The sequence below is a fragment of the Gopherus flavomarginatus genome, chromosome 3 (genome assembly GCF_025201925.1).
Source record: "Gopherus flavomarginatus isolate rGopFla2 chromosome 3, rGopFla2.mat.asm, whole genome shotgun sequence".
NCBI lineage: Eukaryota > Metazoa > Chordata > Testudines > Testudinidae > Gopherus > Gopherus flavomarginatus.
This window is the reverse complement of record NC_066619.1, coordinates 212,315,863-212,339,397: the sequence shown is the minus strand read 5'-3', so window position 1 is coordinate 212,339,397 and position 23,535 is coordinate 212,315,863. Positions and strand designations below refer to the sequence as shown.

Sequence of the window (23,535 nt, the reverse complement as noted above, 5' to 3'; positions counted from 1 at the left end):
GATCTTTAGGGAACAGAGTTCTACCCATGTCCATGTTAGTAATTCTGTTTTTAGTGTTCTGGTTCTGGAGCATTTTTACTAATTTCTCCCTTATGTAGTGTTTTTCAGAGATGAGCATTTACTTCCCAGAATGTGTGTGCGCATCACATGAAAGGTGACACTTTTCTTTGATCTGCAGCTTTGATTTTCAACTTTGATCTTCAGCTTCCTCCATTGTGATGCACACGTAATCCTGGGAAACAAAGAATTTTTGGCCATGATGCAATGTATAGAGCAACAGCTCTATGCATGTCATAGTTCCAAAGCCACAACAGAGTTTGCCATTAAAAAACAAAACAAAACAAAGAGTGGGTAAGCATAGTGGTCATTTTCTGCACTGTGAAAAACCTGTCAGATGTAAACCTGTGTCTTATTTCTAGTCTTGGTCCTTTATGCCCTGAGTCACCGCAGATTAAGAAAGCAATGCACTCAACAGGTCCCCTCTAGTAAATTGGGAATCTGTCTGGAAGGCAAGGAGGAACAAGTAAGTGTAGAACAGAATTAAATTGAATGTGATGAGAAACCACAGAGTTCCAGCAGAGACAAAGAGGAGCCTCAAATAAAAACAATAGATAATATCAGCTCAGTCTTGTGAAAACTCTGAACATTTGGTAACAAAAATAATGAAAAAGTTAGTTGACGCCTTCTCTTTTATGTAGGGTATTCTGATCACCGTTGCTGCACCTCCCTCCCACCTACACAGCAGTTCCAGAGTGATTTCAGCCTGTATTCTCATGAGCTCTAAAATTAGAGATTAAAGTTTACACCAGTGTCAAGATTTCAGAAGACATGCAGCACTGACTAACTCTGGAGATAGTTCATGGGATAGGAGCCACAAAATATTTGGTCAGAACTTAGCTGAGGAGAGGTGTGATGGTTAGCAAAATGGTACAGTTTATGGGCCTGATACCTTATGAGCACCAGAATGAGAAAACGGCTGTTCATTGTGAGAAAATTGAGAATACAGATTCTTAGTGGTGTTGGGCTCTTTACCAGATAGGACAATATGTTTTAACCATACCAAGCACCATGCCAAACTACCCCTGGAAACAACTTAATTCATGAATATTTTAATCAAGACAAAATAAGGGTCTTTTTTTGGTGGCAGCATAGGAAAAAAAGTCACTCCCTAGGAATTAGTCACCAATGCTCTTGCGATGATCCGTTTTGGGGTGAGGAGAAGATAGTTTGTTGTGAGATTTCTCTCTCCTACTTTGCCACTGTCTCAATCTATGCAGAGAGTAACTCCATTATGCCTAATGCGCATGGGGATGGAAGAATCTTCAGATTTTGGATTTCACAAAGAGTTGAGAACATTCTGAAAATAGAGAGCTGTGCATTTGTTATACAACTATATATATATATATATATAGTTATATAATTGACAATTGACTATTAAAAGATGCTAATAGGTTATAAATACTTTACAATAATTGCTAAGAATATAAAGAACTAGTGTACTGACCTGGGTATGGAAAGCACCAACATACCAGCCCAGCCTGAGCAGTATGATAAGGACAAGGACAGAATACAAAATACTGCAGATATAGTGGGGTAGCAGAGGACAGCTGGCAGAAGAAAACTGAGGTAGTGTTAGTAGGGAGGTGGATCAGAGTAGCAGGGAAAGCTGGGCTTCTATTATTTCCAATCCAATTATAGTTTCTCTCTCTAATCTAGTGATATCTTTAGTTTATTTTACATTTACCTTTCATTTCTGAATGTTGAATGCTGTTGACCTCATGTTTTCTTTTCTTTTACATAGTGAAGAGCCAGAACCTTAGCTGATGTAAATTGAGATAGGTCTTTCAACTTGGGTGGAGCTACTTCATCTGGGATGTGCCCTATAATGTGTATACTCATTTACTGAGAAATGGTTGTATTTTAAGTTTCACCAAACTACCAGAAAGAAAAGACTGAATTTTGGGGCAGTACTGTTACATTTGCATTATTTTTCAGTTTCAAACTTAATGCGGCCATCTTTGGAAATGTTGTACAGGGCTATTTCCTATCATGCACCCTTGGGCTACTATAGCAAAACATGAAACCTAGAATGCATGATCCAAGATATGTGATGTCTATCTTCTCAGAGGTTTTTGGTCAAATTATGCAGCATTGTGCTTTGAAAGATTTTATGTGCAGCAATTTTCTGGAAATGTAAGAAAAATGATTTTATACAGTTTTCTTCTTACATGCCTTTAGACAATTGTCTTACAGTAATTCAATACAGTTTGTGGCTGGCTCCAGACAGCTGAGTAATGACCAAAGCATCAACAGCTGGCAAATGACTCTATGGGCTTTTTTTTTCTATCCCCACACAGACTGTTCTTTGAAGGATTCAATCAGCATAAAGTCAAAATGTCAAAGAAAGAACTACAGAGCAGGTAATTTGACAAACTGTGATTTTGGCCCTAAGTAATCTGACTAGTTATTAATTCACAAAACAGTCTGAAGAGATTTGTGATGCAGGCTGATTTCCGTCTAGACAGAGAAAGGAGTGTAAAACACATTAGGCAGATAGAACATAACAATGACAAGAAAAACCTGTTTCACAGTCTCTCAGCTGTACGAATTTATGGAGATCTCTGCTCCTATTTCATTATTATTGACCTATAAACATATAGGGCTCATTGAATTTGCATTGTAAGGTTTTTAGTCACAGTTGGACACTAGCTATATAACACATAGGATATGCGTAGCATCAAAATATTTCAATAAATTGCTGAAACTGCATCTACCTCAAATTTTCGAGTACTCCACATAATAACAACAGATTTTTATAGTTTGTGAGCTTCCTCATACTTTACTCAATTCTTGTGCATGTTATCACTGCCTGCATTCAGCAGCAGTTGAAATTTGATTGCTTATGAGCCATTTCTTTCACAGGTATTGGTTTATCTGGTTTTCTAGAATCTGCATTGCAACACAAAGGATCCACTGTATTTCTGGAATCAATTCAACTGCTCATTGTAAAACATGCAGTAAGGTTCCTCAACTCTGAAATTCTGCTCCTCGCACAACAGGCAAAGTTAAAGTTCTCCCTGTTTGGACAGATTCTGCTAATTTAAGTTGTATTCCCTATACACATATAGTGTTCGATGCTGCACTCCTGAAACCAGTGGAAGCTTTATCATTAACTTCATTGGGGGCAGAATCGGATCCACTGTGTGGAATATCACTACGAATAGTAGAAACCAGAAAAACTAGTTCAACAATGGCACGTTCAGAGAATCTCACAAGGACATCAATGGGAGGGAGTTTCATAAATAAAGCTGGCCAGACATGGAAATAAGAGCATTCTGCACTTTCAAAGTGATGGTGTAGTACATTCCAGAGAGCTGGGGAAGAAATCGTCTCCTGAGTCAGAATACCTCTTACTATTTTCCCATCTTTATATAGGTAGTAGTTTTAAAATAATACTGACAGTAAATTAGTATTTATTTTTAATTATTACAGTATTCACTTCCTTTCCGTTGTACTCTACTTATATTTTAGTTATTAATAATGCTACCACCACCTAGCTCTTTTAGAGCACTTTACAAAGGAAGTGAGTATCATTATCCCCATTTTACAGATAGGGATACGGAGGACCAGGGAAGGGTAGTGACTTTCCCAGGCTCACTTAGCAACTAAAGGCAGAGACAAGAGTTGACCCAGTTCTCTTGAGTCCCAGTCCAGTGTCTGTCTTATCCAGCAGATCCTCACAGTGTCCTAAATATAAAATAATTAGCTCATGTAGCACTATTCATCTTCAATGAATGGTTAAAACTCCTAAAATATGCAGAGACTATCACATCAATGAGAGTTAATTCTGACAATTTTAACTGGATGTGAAAAAAGCAAAAGGGAGATTTGTTGGTGAACTGTAGACTTCCTAGAAAACTTTGCTTAAAGTTTCACTTGCTTCAGAAACCTTGAGATGTGCTGATGGGGTGAGTGAATAAAAGCTACATTTAGGAGACACAAAGCAGATGACTTGGTAGTAGAGAAAAGGGAAGCTACTTATGTACAGTAACTGGAGTTCTTTGAGATGTATTATAGTATGCACATTCCACTGATGGTGTGGCATCCACCTCATGTGCTAAAGTTTGGAGTCTTTTTGGCCAGCAGTACGTAAAGGGGGTGCATGCACTTTTCAGTTCTTGTGCTCTGCTGCGAGGACATATAAGAGCAAAGGACGACCACCCCCTTTCAGTTTCTTCTCACTACAGAATCTCTTAGGATAGGACTCTGAAGAAGGATGCAAGGGTGGGATGTGGAATGTGCGAACAGACAGTACATCTTAAAAAACTCCAGTTTCTGTAAATGTAACTTCCCTTTCTAATTCGAGTGATTGTCTATGTGCACATTCCACTGATGGTGACTCCCAAACAACTATTATATTACGGAGGTAGGAGCTTGAAGTAGTTAAAACAATTATGGAAGGCTTCGTTAAAGGCACATTGTCATGACACCCAAGTAGCAGCCTTTCAAATGTCTGATACAGCTAAGTTTCACAGTGATGTGGAATGACATAGCTTGTGCTTAGATGGAGTGAGTTCTGATCATGGATGGTGAGTCTACCTTGACTACCTCATAGCATATTTAATGCAATCAGAAATCCAGTTAGATAGTTTGTGAGATGAAATTACTGACCCTTACATCCTTTCCATAATACAAACAGTCTTGGAGTTGTTCTAAAAAGTTTCATTCTATTTAGGAAGTAAGTAGACCATGGCTCTCCTCACATCCAACACTTGCAGTGTTGCCTCTAATCTGGATGTGTGAGGTTTTGGAAAGAATACTGGTAAGTATATTGGCTGATTGAGATGGAAATCTGCCACTACTTTGGGAAGGAATTTATGATGTGTCCTCATTCCTACTCATCCAGGTGGAATACTGCAAACAGTCATTAGCACTTGAATCTCTCCTTTTCCAGCTGAAGTTATCACTATCAAAAATACCAATTTTCATTGACAGGTGCAGCAGGGAAGAGGAGGCCATTGGCTTGAAAGGTGGTCCCATGAGGGCTGCAGCTCTAGCTCAGGTCCAAGGAGGAATTGGTTCTCTGACAGGTGGAGATTTTTTAACTCAGCCTTTCAGGAATCTCATCACTGTCATATAACAGAAGACTTTATAGTCCTCTACGGGTAGATGGTGGGTTGATACTGCCACTAATGTACCTTGACAAAGCAGAAAGACAGGTTCTTGCTTTTGAGTTCAAATAAGTAGTCAAGAATCTGAAGGATTGAGGAGTGATGTGGAATCAATTATTTCTGATTACCACAATGAGAAAATGCTGTCCAATTTGAAAGATAAGTTTGTGTTGTTGATTCTTTTCTACTGCTTATCAGAACTTCTCTAACTGGAGAGGACCAAGCCTGCTCTACTGACAATATCCATTCGGCCTCCACATGAGGTGCAGGAGTGGTATATTTGGGTGTTGGATCTGACCCTGGTTCTGAGATAACAGATCAGGCAGCAGATGTAAGGTACTGTGTTGAGCTACTGAGAGTTCACTAGATCTGTTAACAAGAAGTGTCTGGGCCATGCTGGAGCTATGAGGATTAGTTTGGCCAAGCCCTGTTTGAATTTGTGGAGCACTTTGGGAATTAATGAAGTTGAAGAATAAGCATACATCAGAACTCCTGACTATGGTACCAGGAACATGTCCACTATAGATCCCTGACTCTGTCCTCCTTTTGAGCAGAATTGGACAGCTACATTTGCATAGATTGGCAAAAAGGGTATGATGGTATCTGCCAGTATCCTCTCTTTGATTTCCCACCCATGATTTGGGAGAAAGCGTCTGCTGAAATTGTCCACTCTGCAGTCCAAGTAAGCATATTGCCGGTAGGTATATTCAATGTATGATGTACCAATTCCAGAGTCTGACTGCTTCCTGGCAGAGTGAGGAACGTCTGGTCACATTTTGTTTGTTGATGTAAAACATGATTGTTATGTTGTCAGTCATTATTTGGACCAACGGTCCTGAGATTAGGGGAAAAAAATCTCACAGGCCTTCTGTACCACTCTAGGAGATTGATGTGCATGTTTTGCTTTCTCAGGGACCATAGGCACTATGTTGTTAGTTCATCTGTACAAGCACCACATCTCTGTAAGGATGCATCCATGACTACTATTGTGGAAGATACAGGTGCTCTGGATGGGACCCTCTGCCTGCATTTGATGGGTCCTTTCACCATTTCAGTGAGAATAGGACCAAGGGTGGGATGGAAACGGGCTTGTCCAAGTGATGTTTGGAGGTTGTGTAAACAAACTGCGGCCAACCCTGCAAGCATCAGAGGTGAAGTCTGGCATGCGGAGTCGTGAATGTTCAGGAGCCTACGTAGCCTAGGAGGGCCAGGCATGACTTTACATTGGTGTTTGGATTTCTTTCTAGCTGAAAAAGAAAGAGAAGATAGATTCTCAAACCTGTCTTGAGGAACAGGAGGTGGTGGAGTCCAGGACTGTGCCAATGAATCCATTCCTTTGGACTGAGGTTAAGCTCAGTTTCTCTTTGTTGACTTTCAAGCCTCAGCTCTGAAAAGGTTGAGTGTGATGGAAATGGCTTTGGGGGTCTGAAAAGGCAATTTTCCCCATAACAGCCAATTATCTAGGTAAAGATACATGTTGATGTTTTGTCTTAAGAAAACTGTTGCTAGTGATAGCACTTGGTGAATACCCTTGGTGCTGTGGAGTACCATCTGGTATTGGTAGTGGTCCTGTACCACTGTAAATCTCAGGTATTTTCTGTGAGGAAATGTGAAAATATACATACTGAATTTGAGAGGTGTAAATCAGTCTCGTGACTTCGGTGTGATGATTATTGATGCTAGGGTGACTATCTGGATTTTTAATTTGTGAATGAAGGTGTTGGTGTTCTGCAAGTCTAGGATGGGTTTCCAGCCTCTCTTTCTTCAGGATTAGGAAACTGTTGCTAAGGAAACCTTCCCTGTAAGGAACCCTTCTATTGCTCTGAGAGAGGGGCAGGAGGACCTTGTGACATAGTAGATCCTTGTGAGAAGGGTCTTTGAAAAGAGGCAAGGAAGGAGGTTAGGGGTAGACACTGTAGAAAACTTGATGGAATAGTCATGTGTTATTGTATACATATTGGTAAGTGACCCAGTATGCCTAAAATGAGCTAACAGTTTTCTGAAGGGTAGGTCATAAATTTCTGGAGCTGATGGAGGAAGGACACATCTTTTGACCATCCCATCAAAATGAATGCTTCTAGGACTGAGAAGATGGGGAAATTTGCGGTAGAGCAGTGGGTTGTCTTCTCCTATGGAGATGCTGTCGTTTCCTAGGTTGTTCTGAAGACCTTTGGTAATAAAAGAATTACTGGACTGGTCTCCATGAGGCATACTTCTGTTTCATTTATTTCCCCTTAAGAACTTGTACGTACTCTGAAGGAAAAAAAGGTGTCTCATGAGTCCTTCAATGTGCTGAGGGCCAAGTCCGTTTTAGAGCTGAACAACATGACTGCTTTTAAAGGTAAGTCCTCCACCACTGTTTGGACTTCTCCATGATGCCAGATATATGACAACAGCCATTGCCATTGAGCTAGCAGCCATATCCACTGCATCGAGTGCTGCTTGAGACTCTTCTGGCTAGACGCTAGCCTGCATTATCTAACAACACATAGTCTTTGTGACTGTCACTCAGAAGGTTGTCTGGGAAGCAAGCAGTCTTTCTTGTGTGCAGAAATTGTATCTGGCTAATAGGACCTCATAACTGGCTACACAGAACTTTAGGATTGCTGAGGAGTAGGCTTTCTGGCCAAGTAAATCTAGTTTCTTTAGTCCTTTTTCCTTTGGTGTGGATCAGAATTGTTTTGCCTCTTTGTTTATCAAAGCAGTTACAAAGGAAGATGGAGCATGATGCATGTAAAAGAATTCCACACCCATAGGTAGGCATCTGATACTTTTTATCTGTGCTGGGGGATGTAGTGGTACAGAAGCAGGTGTCTGCCACAAGATTCTGGCTGGATCCACGATGGTCTTATTAATTGGGACGGCTGACTTTCCTACTGTAGAGGCTTGATGTATGTGCACCAATTTATATGTCTGTTCTTGTCCCTTTGCCATATGAATTTGGATGGTCTCTGCCATCCTCTTTAATGTGTGTTGGAAACCCTCAATAGTTGTCGATTTCTGGGGTATGGGTTGGCACTAAGACCTGATCGGGTGATGAGGAGGAAAGAATGATTGGTGCTGGCAGGTTGTCTTCCAGTGCCTGCTCTTCCATTACCTCCTCCTCTGCCTTTGGTTGTGTGGGAATCAGAAGGTTGTTAGGACAACTGAATGCGCAGTGTCATGGAGGAAGCAGACTTCTGGTGGTGAGGTAGCTTCCTGGGGTTAAAGTTGCTGTGAGCCAACCAGGGTCCCTAGAGAGGCCACACGGGCATCAGTGTGTAAGAACCTAGAAGCCAGGAGATTGGGAACCATGAGCCTGGATTCTGTGGGTCCCAATATCTTTTGCGTAAGCAGTGTCTGGATCCTCTACAAGTTGTTGAGGGCTGTGGAGACAGGCTGGGTAAGCAACTCTGTTGCTGAATTAGACTTTTTTTGTCCTTCAATTCTAAAGAGGAATCCCGGAAGAATGTATAACTTGGAGCCATGAGATTTTCCCTCAGAGATTTAGGGATCAAACTACAAGATAGATCATTGTGTGGAATTCAACAACAAAGACAATTGTGGTTCTGGGTGAATCTGCAGGTCCACTGGTGCCAGTATCTAAATAGTGCCAGGCAGGGCAGCATGTACAGGTGCATGGGAACTGGTTTTGTCAGGACACTATGCCACAGTGATGGTGAACTGTCCTGATTGGCTTGATTCCAGTGTCAAAAGAGAGTCAAAAGAGTCAGTGCCTGGAACACTGAAGTAGGCAGTGCCATGGTTGGTGCTATACTCTTTCCTGAGGTTCTGGATTTTGGTGCCAGATGCTTCAGTGCCATATGGTTTGAACTGTCTTGAGAGTGAGCTTCAGTGGGAACCCTTTTGGGTTGCAAAATCTCAGACAACATTCAGTGCCATGGGGAGGTTTTCCTGTTAGAGGGATCTCTTCTGAGTGACCTGCCCAGAGGTCTTCTAGCTCCCTGCAGTCTGTCTAAGGACAATGCTATTGTCATGTTTGCTATTTGAGTTGGAGCTCTTGAATGCCAAGAGTTTGCATTTATATGTAGGCTTGGAAGATCCCTGTACATTGGAATCTACTGAGCCTGTTTCAGAAGTGGGACTCATTGACTTGGTCATTAGGAAGACCTACAGGCAGCCCTCCCTGTCCTTTCTAGCTTGGGAGCTAAAGGACCTGCATATTACACATTTACTGGGAAAAAGTGATTCGCTGAGAAAACAGAGGGACTTCAAGTGTTCGTTTGAAGCTGGTATAGTTTGCTCCCATGAAGGGCAGTGTTTTAATCCCAGCAAATCAGATGACACCATACTACCCAGGTGAGCTCTAAGAACTGAAGATTGGAACAGGCAACCAAACTATAATATAAACCCATTAGCTTAAACTACAAGAAGGGGCTGGCAGTCTTTTGAACTGTTGGGCTTCATCTCTCAACCATGAGAGGAACTGAACAGCAGCAAGCACACCTCTCCTTTACATGCCCTTGCAGTGGAGCACAAGGACTGACTAGCACATGCATGCCTTATGATACTGCTGGCAAAAGAGACTCCCACCTCTAGTATATGAAGCACATGCACTCATCAGAGGAATGTGTATATGAACAATCACTTGCGGGAGCACTGCTGATTCTATTGATATTGATATGCCAAGGGCTTTTCTCATAACACCAAGTATATTAAATCTAGAAACAGAATTTGAAACAGTCCGTATTTTCAAAGAATACTAATTTTCATTTTTTCAAAGGAACTTATCACATTGATCTGCTTTGTTTTATAACATCTAAAAAACAATAACTTGAGTAGAGTCATTTTGCTATAACGAGACATATTGTGGGGGAAGTTTTCAGTAGTGCCACAGAAATTTAGGAACACAGCGAATCTGGGCTTTTAAACACAGCGGGGCTAAATTTTTTATGCAACATTTTTTTTCACCCCAAAATGCAGTCTTTGATGGCTAAAACAATTATCAAATTCAGGTAGACTTTGGCAAAATTATTTTGGTTAAAGAAAATCTGGAAATGTCAAAACAGTCTGAGCATTTCTGAAACTAAATATTTCCACGTTTTGTTTTGGAAAAGCATTTTATTTTGGAATTTCAGTCAATTTTATTAAAAAAACATTTTAAAATGTTTTTCAAAAAACACAGAATCAAAATAAAATGTTTTGTTTGGCACTGACAAACATTTTTGTTAACACAAAAATGAAATTTTTCTCTACATATTGGTTTGCCAAAACTTACTACACATTTTCATTTTGGATCAACCTGAAACAATTTTCTTTTTCAATTTTTTGGACCTGTACACAAACCAAATAGTCAGTTATTTGTGCAGCATTAGCATAAAATCCCTTCGTTACCTTTGAATATCTCCTCCTTTAGCCCAATTTTTCTGACCACCATATAACCAAACTCCTAGTTAACCACCAGTCAATCACAGCCCACAATGGCAATGCATACCGTATGTTACTCTCCTGCATATCCAAAGGCTTCACAGGTCTCTGAAACCCTTCAGAAAAATTGGATTGTACTGTAATTTGACATTCTTAACAAATATAGACTAGTGTATAATTATAACCCAAACCCCATAGTTAATACCTGGACTCACTGTTATACCTCATGAGAGGCCAGTTTGAGCAAATATACTGTTTTCAACTTTCTTTTAAGGTTGTTACCTCAGTAAACCATGTGGGGAAGTTGCAATAAAAATAAGCACAGATGCAAGTTTTGTACTTATTCCCATGACAACTAATGCCCAAAATAAGTAATGGGATTGCATACAGCAATCTGCACACCCACCTCTTCACATCCTCTGCTAATCAACATTTCCAAGGTCCAAAACTGAGGCACTGTGTCTGGGGGCACAATAGGGAAGTGTTTTGCTGGGGGGATAAGGGAGATTGATGGAGAAGTGAGGTGAAAAAAGGAGCACCCTCCTTCTCTCTTCCAGCTCAGTTTCATAAAACACATGGTGGAAGATCATAGTTATCCATATTAGCCCTTCACTGTTTTTTCCTAGTCCCAAACCCTTCCTCTTCAACCTAGATTTTACCCTAGATCCCTCACATGCACACCACCAGTTCACCTACCCAAATCCCAGCTGACGCCGTTCCCCCGTATTCAATCCCGCCAATTCACCCCATGTCCACCAGTGCAGAATCTCAAAACCTCTAGGCTCCTCTAACCAAGTCCTATCAGTTCAGAAACATCCTGCACAACACCTATGTCGCAGGTAGAAAATTATTTTCTTCTGCCCTAACTTCTTCACATCTAAACGCTTGCTTATTTATGAGTTCTGAGCCATCTCCTGTCTGACACTCCAAGGCTCAGAACACCCCACATTCACACACAACCCTTCATGTGCAGAAAACCAGCCCCAGGCTCAGAGCCCTTTACTTTGCTACCTGTCATCCTCTACCACCAAGCTAAGAGGCATCCCCTCCCCCATTTGTTGTTTGATCTGGGAAAGTAGGAGCAGAGGCAGCATATGAAAATAGCCCGATACTCTGCTTATGTTATAATGAATAGAAATAACCCTGCTCTGTGCCTCCTCTCTGCTATCTGTCATTTATGGGCTGCAGGGCCAGGAGTCCCCTGCCAGGCAGCCAAGTGTATTCCATTACAGTGGCTGGAGCAACTTTAGTCATACCCAAGAGCTCTCACTGGCAGCAAGTAATGCTACATTCTGTAGTTTGAGCCAGAGAATACAAAGTTGGGACAGTAGTGGTAGTATTTAGCCCTAGTAGGTCCTACTAACTAGTTTTTCCCTTGACTTAATCTCTGGAGAAAGGGAGAGGAAGAGAGTTGGCTGCAGTGCTCTTATAGGACATTTGCCAAGCAATCTATGCAAAAGCCTAAACAATTGCTTCAGAAGAAACCATTTTCTTTCACTCTCACAGAACAGGAGCTAGAAGGTGCCATGATGGTGATTTTAGTGATTTCATGCACAAACATAAAAATGGTATGGCAAGGGAGAACATATGTTCCAATTCCTACAACTTCTAGCTGATAGCCAAAAAAGTCCATAACACAACGTGTGAAGAGTGAAATAAGGATGTAGAGAGAAAAGTGCAAATGGAAGGACCATTTTTATGCCTGCTGAGTTCCAAGAGTCATACCTTGTGAATACACCAGAAAGGCTCACTGGAACTAAAAGGTGCTTATTTTGAGCCAGTTCTGCTTACATTTAGGACAACTCGCATCTGGGAAGCTAGACTGAGGAAACCAGCATTTAGTGGTCTGGTGTTACAAAACTATGCAAGTAGAATTTGGGTGATGGAATTTTGTGGGGATTGTTTTTCCTCATTAGCTTGCAAGTTGCTCATTTTCTGAGAATAAAGATCATTTAAAGGTTTTGTCAGTGGGGACCTCCGTATTGGTCAGAATGGAATTTACTGTTTAACGAATACAGGAATGGATGTAAAGCACAGTGCAAAATATGAAGCCTGTGATAAAAGAATAGATTGTCTTTAAGGGGGTTTCATATTACCAATGTGCTCCAGAAACATTGTTCTATTTATGGCTTCAATGCAAACACAAAGAGCTAGTGAATCAAAAGATTATTTTTTCATATGATTCTTACCAAGTTCAGCTGCAGACCGGGGCTCTGGATATCACATTATCCAAAGAGAAAATAAACAAGAAAAATGTATTAGAAAGAGGTCACATTAATAAAAATAATAGAAGTTCTGTATAGAAATACTACAGCAAGGACCATATCTATGCAGATGATACTGGCAGGAAAAAATCAAGGATGACATTCATATCACCTGCCTATAATAGTTCTTCTGGAATTAATTTACTTAGTCTGTATTACTATTACCCAAATAAGTGGATAAGAGGTTTTCCCTTTATCCATAACTCAATCCTTATGCTGGAAAGTGACTGCTTTGACTGACTGAGGCTAATTCCACGGTGCTTTCGTGAGAATACATGAATATTATTGGGCTAGCCAAAGGGCTATGTCTTACTTTTCTGGAGAATTCTGAAATCTGGAGAATCTTGGATTTCAACACCCTGTCGAAACCACTCGACGTGCAATGGAGGAGCTCCCCTGATTCTGCACTCTAGTACAACAACCTGTCCTTCAGATGCTGTGGAGTTTTGCAGCTCCTGAAATGTGACAAACATACTTTAAATTAACAAAAAATCCCACATACTTTAAAACACTCAAATCAAGATTCCCTTCCTCACCCATCCTCAATTTATTTCATTGTGTCATAACATTCTGCTGATTTTCTTTTCCAAGAACAGTGTTTTCAGTTGGAATATGTTTAATACAGGGTCTATTTTTGAATACATATTTATCATTGTTACAGAAGAAGTAGTGCACTGCTTGTTCTCTAGGAGGCTGATCTTCTGAAAGCAACATCATTGAGAAGAAAGTGGAAAATGGTTAACTCCAAACATCCACAAAAGGTGGATGTCAACAGATACTTTTTCCATCTTATTTTTTACCCCGTGGTGTGAAATGAGAATATTCAGCTGGCACACATCTTTTAAGATGTGCATTTTGTTAACAACATATTGGCTAATCTGGACATGAGAGAATAAATTGTTCTTGTTAGTCAATACATATATGTTAAGCACAGTATTAATATAAGTGTTGGGAAGTTATGTTAACTGAATGTATTACACCTGCCTCACAATTCTGTCCAGCCATGTCAAGCATAGCATAACACCTTCCAATAGCTGAAGTAAGCTTTGGCTTAAGTAGATAGGAAAACTGTCAGCATCAGGACACTAGTGTGTTACCATAGCAACAAGTAGGGAGTTACTCTCACAAGTTAATAGTAGAATGTCCCAAAGGGAAAAGGACAAGATATATGAATGTCCTATCCTGGTACAATCCTAGAAGGTACCTTCATGGACCAGTACCTGAAAGGCTAGTACCCAAGACAAAGAGAAGGAAAAGAACAGAACAAGTAGTTAAAGAAAATTGGAAAAAAACTGGTGGTTTGAATTTTAGTGACATGTAAAGAGTTTTGTAACTTCTACAATCATCCTATAAATACTCCTAGCTAAAATGTGTTACTTGATGAGCACATCCGTTATTGTTAAAATAACTTCAAACCCATTAGATTTTATTATCCAGGATGCAATTGTGGGAATGGGTCTTTCTTATTAGCATGTGTTGCCAAATGTTTCGTTTTTAATTTTTGTAGCCATGGCCAAGTACAATAGTGATAGGTATGCTACAAACACATAGAAATGCACATTTAATTCTTTAAAACATTTCAATAGAGCAGAAGAACAGGACATTCACTATTACAATGTAAAGCTGCTTTTCTTAAGTGGCCACTAGTACCTACAAGGAAAAGGACACATAAAAAAACTATATAAAGTATATGTTTTAATGCAATTAAAAGATTCATGCATTATTAGAGACTGGAAAGTAAAACGTAGACTAAATATAAATGATAAAGAAAACAGACCTTTGTAAAAATGGGTGTGGAGCAGACAGGCTTGGATCCATCTAGTCGGTACAGATATGAAGTAGGGCTTTGAACCTACAAAATAAAAAATGACAGTCACTTGAAGCGCTAAATGTATTATTACTGTAAAGTTTGAATATGCTCTGATAATATGATCAATATAGATCTAATGCAAATCCAACTACATAATCCTGCAAAGGAGTTTTTATTATAGTACAATCATTGTGTGACATTACTATTTCACATGTGTACTTCTGCAATCAAAATGCAAGATTTAAAGGTTTCGATGCTCCACACGAGAATTGTGTTCCCAATTACCTTAATGAGTTGTGTGTGTTTTGTATCTGATCATCTTTAAAATATCTCCCCAAAATGAAGTACTTCTGCATCTCCTATTATTACGTACCATATAACAATGTAATATGTTGTTAAAAAAAAAATCTAAGAAGGGCTTGTAACAAAAGGAGAGAGGAAGAGGAGTTAATTTCAATTAAGTTAATATTGAGAGAAAATGTGATGGTCTAGAGACCAACATAGATACTTTATAACTTACAATCACTTTAGGCAAACTTATTTCCAACAGCTGATGTAAAAAACAGCAAAGTATAACTGAAACCACAACCATTTGATTTAAGTTAACCACAGAAAATAAAAATGAAAGAGTCATTTTGTGCTAAAAGTATGCAATTAAACATCATATGCATAGGGAGTTCTTAGCAGTATAAAAAGAATACACATAAGAATTATCATAAATCATATTAATGTACCATACTGTGTAGTGTTCAGTACATTCTCAAGTGCTCAGATATTATGGTTATGACTGTTGTGTAAAAACCTATATAGCACATTTGTGCACATGCTCAAATACTTTATTTGCCCCCATTCTGTGTAAGTAACTTCAACATCTTTTTTTTACTAAATTAATCTTCAGATTGCAAATAGCAGTTTAATGATTTCAAGTTAAATAATATGACGTATGATCCCTCACCCTCCAAAATGGCAATTTCACCCCCCTATATTTAATTTTGAGAGAGAGATTTAATATATTTGACTGACTTAACATGATGTCTGAGTACCTGCTGAATGGGTACAGAGATAGGCTGAATTACAGCTGTGGTGACTCCAGCCTTTGGAGTAGAAGATCCTATTGTTAAAGAAACAGAAGTGGTTTTCTTCTGGGCTCTGGGAAAAAAGGGGAAAAAAAACAATTTTTTCAGATCATATAACAGTTATCAAATGTGTTATTTTGGAACCAACGTAAACTCAAAATTCTTACAGGATTTGAAAGGGATGACACTGTATTTTATTTGCGGCGTTGTTGTAGCTGTGTTTGTCCCAGGATATTAGACAGACAAGGTGGGTGAGCCAATATCTTTTATTGGACCAACTTCTGTTCGTGAAAGAAACAAATTTTCCAGCTTACACAGAGCTCTAGAGACCAACAAAGATGTCTGAGTACCTGCTGTAAGGTACTGAGTACCTTCAGGAAGAGCTCTGTGTAAGCTGGAAAGCATGTGTCTTTCACCAACAGAAGTTGGTCCAATAAAATATTACCTGAACCACTTCGTCTTTCTACTATATTTTATTGTCTATCCCCCCTCCTAACTATCTTTGTCTCTATGCAATTTATAAACTCATGCTGATCACACTGCCAAATTAAAATTACAAAATCAGCTTCCATCTTAGTCCATGCTCATAACCTTCCAAAATATTAACTTCGAGCAAAGACAGAGAATATCAGCCCAAAGGGTGTATATGTTGGAAGGTTTGAACTCAGTCCCTTCATCAGCTGCTTTTCAGTTATGGAAGTATTTAAATTGTAAAACAAAACATTTTATTTAAAAACACAAACTTGACATCCACTCAAGTCCTCTGAGGATTAATGCTTTTGTTTTGGTTTGGGGGATAGATTCTAGAAAATTATAAAAATCAATGAATCATGGTTTAAATGATATAACTTCTGAATGTGCACAGCTGACATCTAAGATTTCATAAAGCTAGATCCAGCCTGTACCACCCTTACTCACAATGATTAAATACCCACTTTTCCACAAGTAGTGAATTTTCTTCAGAATGACTACTCAGAGCAATCATGGGCAAGGATGGTAGATCCGATCCTTAATGATGCCCACACTTGTAACACTGCATATTTTCTATACCTAATCAAAGAAGGAGATTCAACAAGGACAGGAGATGCAGCACATATGCTGTTGCTAGCACAATATGTTTGTCAGAGATTTCTGTGAAAAAACCAATAATACACAATTCTGAATATCCAGGATAGGAAAAAGTGTTGAACATAAACAATGTAAGGCTTCTTGCATTATAAAATACTTTGCAAATTCTAAGATTTAATCCGGAAAATAAGTTGCTCTATTTTCACATTGCAAAGAAACAGCTATCACAATATAAACAGATATATTATTGCTTGTTTACATTTCAGAGAAAACTCTTATCACTATGTCCACCCTTTTTCTCTCCTTCTGGGAACATCCAAAAACTTAAAAACTAAGTAAGATATTGGATACAGGTGAACAAGCAACAACATTTTGTTTTGGGTAAAATTTCACAAAGTTGTAAAAATGTTTATTTTGCTTTAACTCTCAAAAATGTACTTTTCCAAATTTCATATACATCAAAATTCAAACTCTCTTTTAAATGGGAACATTGGTATATATACCATTACATGAATGCTTCCCCCTGCCCCAAAATGTTTATTCAAATTCAGTATTGCCAAAGTATTTCCAAATATAAATTTGGCTCAGCTAAACTACTGGGAAATTTACCTCTTTGTCATGGAGATGTATGTATTATATATACTAGGGCTGTTAAGTGATTAAAAAATTAATCATGAATAATTGCGCTATTAATCACACTGTTAAACAAAAGAATACCATTTATTTAAATTTGTGGATGTTTTCTACATTTTCAAACATTGATTTCAATTACAATGCAGAATAGAAAGAGTACAGTGCTCACTTTATATTTATTTTTATTAGAAATATCTGCACTCTAAAAAACAAAAAGAAATAGTATTTTTCAATTCACCTAATACAAGCACTGTAGTGCAATCTCTTTATCATGAAATAATATCATTTGATATCATTACAAATGTAGAATTATGCATCCAAAAAACCTGCATTCAAAAATAAAACAATGTAAAATGTTAGGGCCTGCAAGTCCAATCAGTCCTACTTCTTTTTCAGCAAATCACTCAGACAAACAAGTTTGTTTACATTTGCAACAGATAATGCTGACCACTTCTTGTTTACAATGTCATCTGAAAGTGAGAACAGGTGATCTTATGGCACTGCTGTAGCCAGAATCACAAAATATTCATGTGCCAGATGAACTTAAGAATCATATGTCCCTTCATGCTTCAACCACTAGTCTAGGAGACATGCATCCATGCTGATGACGGGTTCTGCCTGATAACAATCCAAAGCAATGCAGACCAATGCATGTTCATTTTCATCATCTGAGTCAGATGCCACCCATAGAAGGTTATTTTCTTTTTTGGAGGTTCGGGTTCTGTAGTTTCCACGTTAGAGTGTTGCTCTTTTAAGACTTCTGAAAGCATGCTCCACACCTCGTCCCTCTCAGATTTTGGAAGGCACTTCAGATGCTTAAACCTTGGGTCGAGTGCTATAGCTATGTTTAGAAATCTCATATTGGTACCTTCTTTGCGTTTTGTCAAATCTGCAGTGAAAGTGTTCTTAAAATGAACAACATGTGCTGGGTCATCATCTGAGACTGCTAAAATATGAAATATATGGCAGAATGTGGGTAAAACAGCAGGGGACATACAATTCTCCCCTATGGAGTTCCGTTACAAATTTAATTAACACATTGTTTTTCTTAATGAGAGTCATCAGCATGGAAGCATGTCCTTTGGAATGGTGGCCAGGGGAGGCTCCAGGCCCCAGCATGCCAAGAGCGTGCTTGGGGTGGCATGCCACAGGGAGCGCTCTGCCGGTCACCGGGAGGGTGGCAGGCGGCTCCGGTGGACCTCCCGCAGAGGTGCCTGCGGAGGGTCCGCTGGTCCCACGGCTTCAGTGGAGCATCCGCAGGCATGCCTGCGGGAAGTCCACTGGAGCTGCAGGACCGGTGACTGGCAGAGCGCCCCCCGCAGCGTGCCACTGTGCTTGGGGCGGCGAAATGGCTAGAGCCGCCCCTGATGGTGGCTGAAGCATGAAAGTGCATACGACTATTTAGCATATCTGGCCATAAATACCTTGCAATGCTGGCTACAAAAGTGCCATGCAAATACCTGTTCTCACTTTCAGATGGCATTGTAAATAAGAAATGGGCAGCATTATCTCCTGTAAAATGTAAACACACTTGTTTGTCTGAGCAATTGGCTAAACAAGAAGTAGGACTGAGTGCACTTGTAGGCGTTAAGTTTTATATTGTTTTGTCTTTGAGTGCAGTTATGTAACAAAAAAAAAATCTACATTTGTAAGTTGCACTTTCGCGATAAAAGCAGCAAAGAATCCTGTGGCACCTTATAGACTAACAGACGTTTTGGAGCATGAGCTTTTGTGGGTGAATACCCACTTCGTCAGATGCATGTAGTGGAAATTTCCAGGGGCAGGTATATATATGCAGGCAAGCTAGAGATAACGAGGTTAATTCAATCAGGGAGGATGAGGCCCTGTTCTAGCAGTTGAGGTGTGAAAACCAAGGGAGGAGAAACTGGTTTTGTAGTTGGCAAGCCATTCACAGTCTTTGTTTAATCCTGAGCTGATGGTGTCAAATTTGCAGATGAACTGAAGCTCAGCAGTTTCTCTTTGAAGTCTGGTCCTGAAGTTTTTTTGCTGCAGGATGGCCACCTTAAGATCTGCTATAGTGTGGCCAGGGAAGCTGAAGTGTTCTCCTACAGGTTTTTGTATATTGCCATTTCTAATATCTGATTTGTGTCCATTTATCCTTTTCCATAGAGACTGTCCAGTTTGGCCGATGTACATAGCAGAGGGGCATTGCTGGCATATGATGGCGTATATTACATTGGTGGACGTGCAGGTGAATGAACCGGTGATGGTGTGGCTGATCTGGTTAGGTCCTGTGATGGTGTCACCATCATATGCCAGCAATGCCCCTCTGCTATGTAGATCGGCCAAACTGGACAGTCTCTACGGAAAAGGATAAATGGACACAAATCAGATATTAGGAATGGCAATATACAAAAACCTGTAGAACATTTCAACCTCCCTAGCCACACTATAGCGGATCTTAAGGTGGCCATCCTGCAGCAAAATACTTCAGGACCAGACTTCAAAGAGAAACTGCTGAGCTTCAGTTCATCTGCAGATTTGACACCATCAGCTCAGGATTAAACAGAGACTGTGAATGTCTTGCCAACTACAAAACCAGTTTCTACTCCCTTGGTTTTCACACTTCAACTGCTAGAACAGAGCCTCATCCTCCCTGATTGAACTAACCTCGTTATCTCCTGCTTGCTTGCATATATATACCTGCCCTGGAAATTTCCACTACATGCATCCAATGAAGTGGGTATTCACCCACAAAAGCTCATGCTCCAAAATGTCTGTTAGTCTATAAGGTGCCACAGGATTCTTTGCTGCTTTTACAGATCCAAACTAACATGGCTACCCCTCTGATACTTTCATGATAAATATTGCACTACAGTACTTGTAAGAGGTGCATTGAAAAATACTATTTCTTTTGTTTATAATGTTTACATTGCAAATATTTGTAATAAAAATTATATACACTTTGATTTCAATTACAACACAGAAGACAATATATATGAAAATGTAGAAAAACATCCAAAAGACTTAATAATTTTTTTAATTGGTACTGTACTGTTTAACAGTGCAATTAAAACTGCAATTAATCACAATTATTTTTAAAGTTAATTGTGTGAGTTAACTGTAATTAATCGACAGCCCTAATATATACAGATAGTAATTTTCCAGCCTATATTAAACCTTCTTCCACAAGTAAGTTAAATTGACTTTGTTTTTTAAGAAATTTCCTTCACTAGATGTTTTGTGAGTACAGTCAAGTTAACCTTCGTATAGCTATTTTCTGCATGCATTATACGTCAACATATTTTCTTTTAAACAGATGTCCATTAGTCTAAAGTTATTTTCTGTTTTGATAGCTCTGAGCCTACAGTAAAGCTTGCATGTAGCACGTCCCAGGATCAAGGTCCGGTATTGTACTTTAACACAACTTGATCATTGATTAACACCAGTTAGCCTCTTCTTTTGGAGTAACCTCAGCAAGGACAGATGTAGCAAAACAGTTTTGCTACCATTCTTATACAGTTATATAGAAAATTTGTATATCATTGGTGTTTCTGAGCACACTTACTGTGGCATAGCTCCAGATTTTGACTTGAAAACTAAACTTTCACTCTCAGAATCTGTTGAGCTGACACCTGGGGGGGAAAAAAGGGTATATTCAGTGCTGTTATACACTCCCCAATCTCCATTATGCTTAATTTCAAAAGTAAATACTATACTTCTTTAGTAGTATTCTCAAAGCATTACACTGAATTGACTTATAGGATGTAGTATAAGTGAAATCATTTCAATGCAGAGCTGGAAATTCTTTTTTTGAAAAATATTGTAGCTTTTCTTTTTGCCTGACATGTCTTTATGATCTTTAAACAGTTTGGGAGTCATGACTGTGCTGATATATATTATTAGAGGTTAATTGCTAATTTGATCACAAATTGTTTTTCCTGGGTTTTAAACTCCTTCACATTAAGGCAAATTAAGAAAAAAACCTCATGCATACTATTTTTATGTAAAAGATGAGTTAATGGGCCATATTCATTCCTACCTGGTTTAACATCATGGAAGTCTTTGGAGAAGTGGCAACATGCAGAGGGAGGAGTATATGGGTCACATGTCTCCCCTCCCCCCTGGATTTGCTGCTTGGCTAGTCCTAAGCATGCTCAGTAACATTGCTGAGGCTGGCTGCCCTCACTCTGTCCCTCCTTCCCCCACTATTGGCAGGTATGAGTCATCTCTGCTTTAGAGATACACCTACAATGAATTTGGTACAGTCAGATTAATCGTTTAAGGGGATTCATTTTTTTAATCCATTCCAGGAAAGGGAATTTAAGGAATTTAAGACATTGAAGGAAGTTGCAGCTGTATGCTACCTAAAAAAAAAAATACTATGCACGCTATACAAGATTCCTGAAGGAATCACTTACTGTGCTATTAACGTATGTAAAAAAAAAAAAGTGATGTGTGTGACTTTTCAATGTCTTTGTGGGTCAAACAAATGCAGACTGAAATCTATAGGCCGCTAACTAGAGGTTTTCCTAACAATTCATCTGGGATTTCCATTGTCCCCAGTTCATAGCAAGAATGATAGCAAATGATACATTGTAGCTATTAAAGTTATATTAAATAAAACTGCCAGTAGAGAGGAGGAAATTTCATTCTACTTAATTTAATGAAGAGAAGGTTAAGGGGTGACTTGATCATAGTCTATACATGGGGAACAAACATTTGATAGCAGGGTCCTCATTTATCAGACAAATATGTAAAAAGATCCAATAGTTGGAAGCTGAAGCAAGACAAATTCAGACTGGAAATAGGGCACATATTTTTTAAATGTGAGGCTAATTACCTCACAGAAGAATTTACAAAGCGTGTGCTGAATTCTCCATCACTGGCAATTTTTAAATCAAGATTGGATTTTTTTTAAATGTTGTAGTTCAAAAGGAATTATTTTGGGAAAGTTCTTTGGCCTGTGTTGCATGGGAGATCAGCCTCATCAATCAAAATAGTCCCTTTTGGCCTTGGATTCTATTAATAGCTATGAATAATTAGCGTGGCAATATTTTTGATAGATTAGAGAAAGAGGTGATCATTGGGCAAGATCTGGATATACATAGACCTGGGTTTCACCAGAGGCTCCATTTGATCTCACAATGAAAGAAATTATATTACCTAACATATACTGTGTTTTTTAAAATTAAAATGTCAGCATTAATTCAAGATTTCCAGTAAAACATTGTGACAGTCTGTATCTTTATGTTCACCATTTTTACAAGACTATGATAAATTTTGTACAAACTATGTCTTGAGAGTTATCATTTGAAAGCTCAATTTGCTTATCATTATTGTCCTAGTAAAATATGTGTGGCAACATTGTAAGCAAAGTTATAAAATTCTAGTTTAAAACATGTTCCAAGTCTGGGGAAACAGCTTCAAACCAGTTCCCTAGAGACAGGCTAGCCAACACCTCAGCTAGGTGTCAACATAATCAAATGGACAACCATCTGGTTAAGCAGCTATTCTTTGGCAGGAAAAAGAGTGTAAGCAAGAAATTTACACCTTGTCAAAGGAACAGACTGGCTATTGCCTGAAGCCCAGCTGGAGATGATTTTCAAAGAAGAGAAATGCTATAAGAAAGGGGAGCAAACTCCTCAGATTACCTCTCTCTCCTCAACTCTACTCACTGCATCAACACTTGAAAGACAAAGGAAACATCATTGAACTGGGGGAAGAGTTCTGGCTGAAAGGAATCCAGCCAGACTGCTGTAAGCATGTTGTGAGAGAAACCTTTTGCTTTAAATTCACTCGGGTATGGCTACACTTGAAATTTCAAAGTGCTGCCACGGCAGTGCTTTGAAGTGTGAGTGTGGCCAGAGCGCCAGCGCTGGGAGAGAGCTCTTCCAGCGCTGCACGTAAACCACATCCCTTACGGGTGTTGCTTGCAGCGCTGGGAGCTACGCTCCCAGCGCTGCAGCACTGATTACACCGAGGCTTTACAGCGCTGTATCTTGCAGTGCTCAGGGGGGTGTTTTTTCACACCCCAGTTGCAGTGCTGTAAAGTGCCAGTGTAGCCAAGCCCTCAGTTTGTTAAGTTAGGTATTAGTTTGTGTTTTACCTTTTATTTCTTTGTAACCAATTCTGACTTTTATGCTCATCACTTGTAATCATTTAAAATCTGTCTTTCTGTAGTT

At 39.2% G+C, this 23,535-nt stretch overlaps 1 protein-coding gene across 4 annotated transcripts in view; it reads right to left on the bottom strand.

Annotated features, from left to right (window-relative positions):
• PALLD (palladin, cytoskeletal associated protein) overlaps window positions 1–23,535 on the bottom strand; it is a 338,972-nt gene that overhangs the window by 193,703 nt on the left and 121,734 nt on the right. For all 4 annotated transcript variants that reach the window (XM_050946163.1, XM_050946157.1, XM_050946156.1 and 1 more), the window contains 5 exons: window positions 20,919–20,985; window positions 15,656–15,761; window positions 14,580–14,654; window positions 13,116–13,257; window positions 12,728–12,751 (listed from right to left, as the gene is read on the bottom strand). In XM_050946163.1, the coding sequence (XP_050802120.1) occupies window positions 12,728–12,751; window positions 13,116–13,257; window positions 14,580–14,654; window positions 15,656–15,761; window positions 20,919–20,985 (414 nt within the window). The remainder of the gene's footprint in view (window positions 1–12,727; window positions 12,752–13,115; window positions 13,258–14,579; window positions 14,655–15,655; window positions 15,762–20,918; window positions 20,986–23,535) is intronic.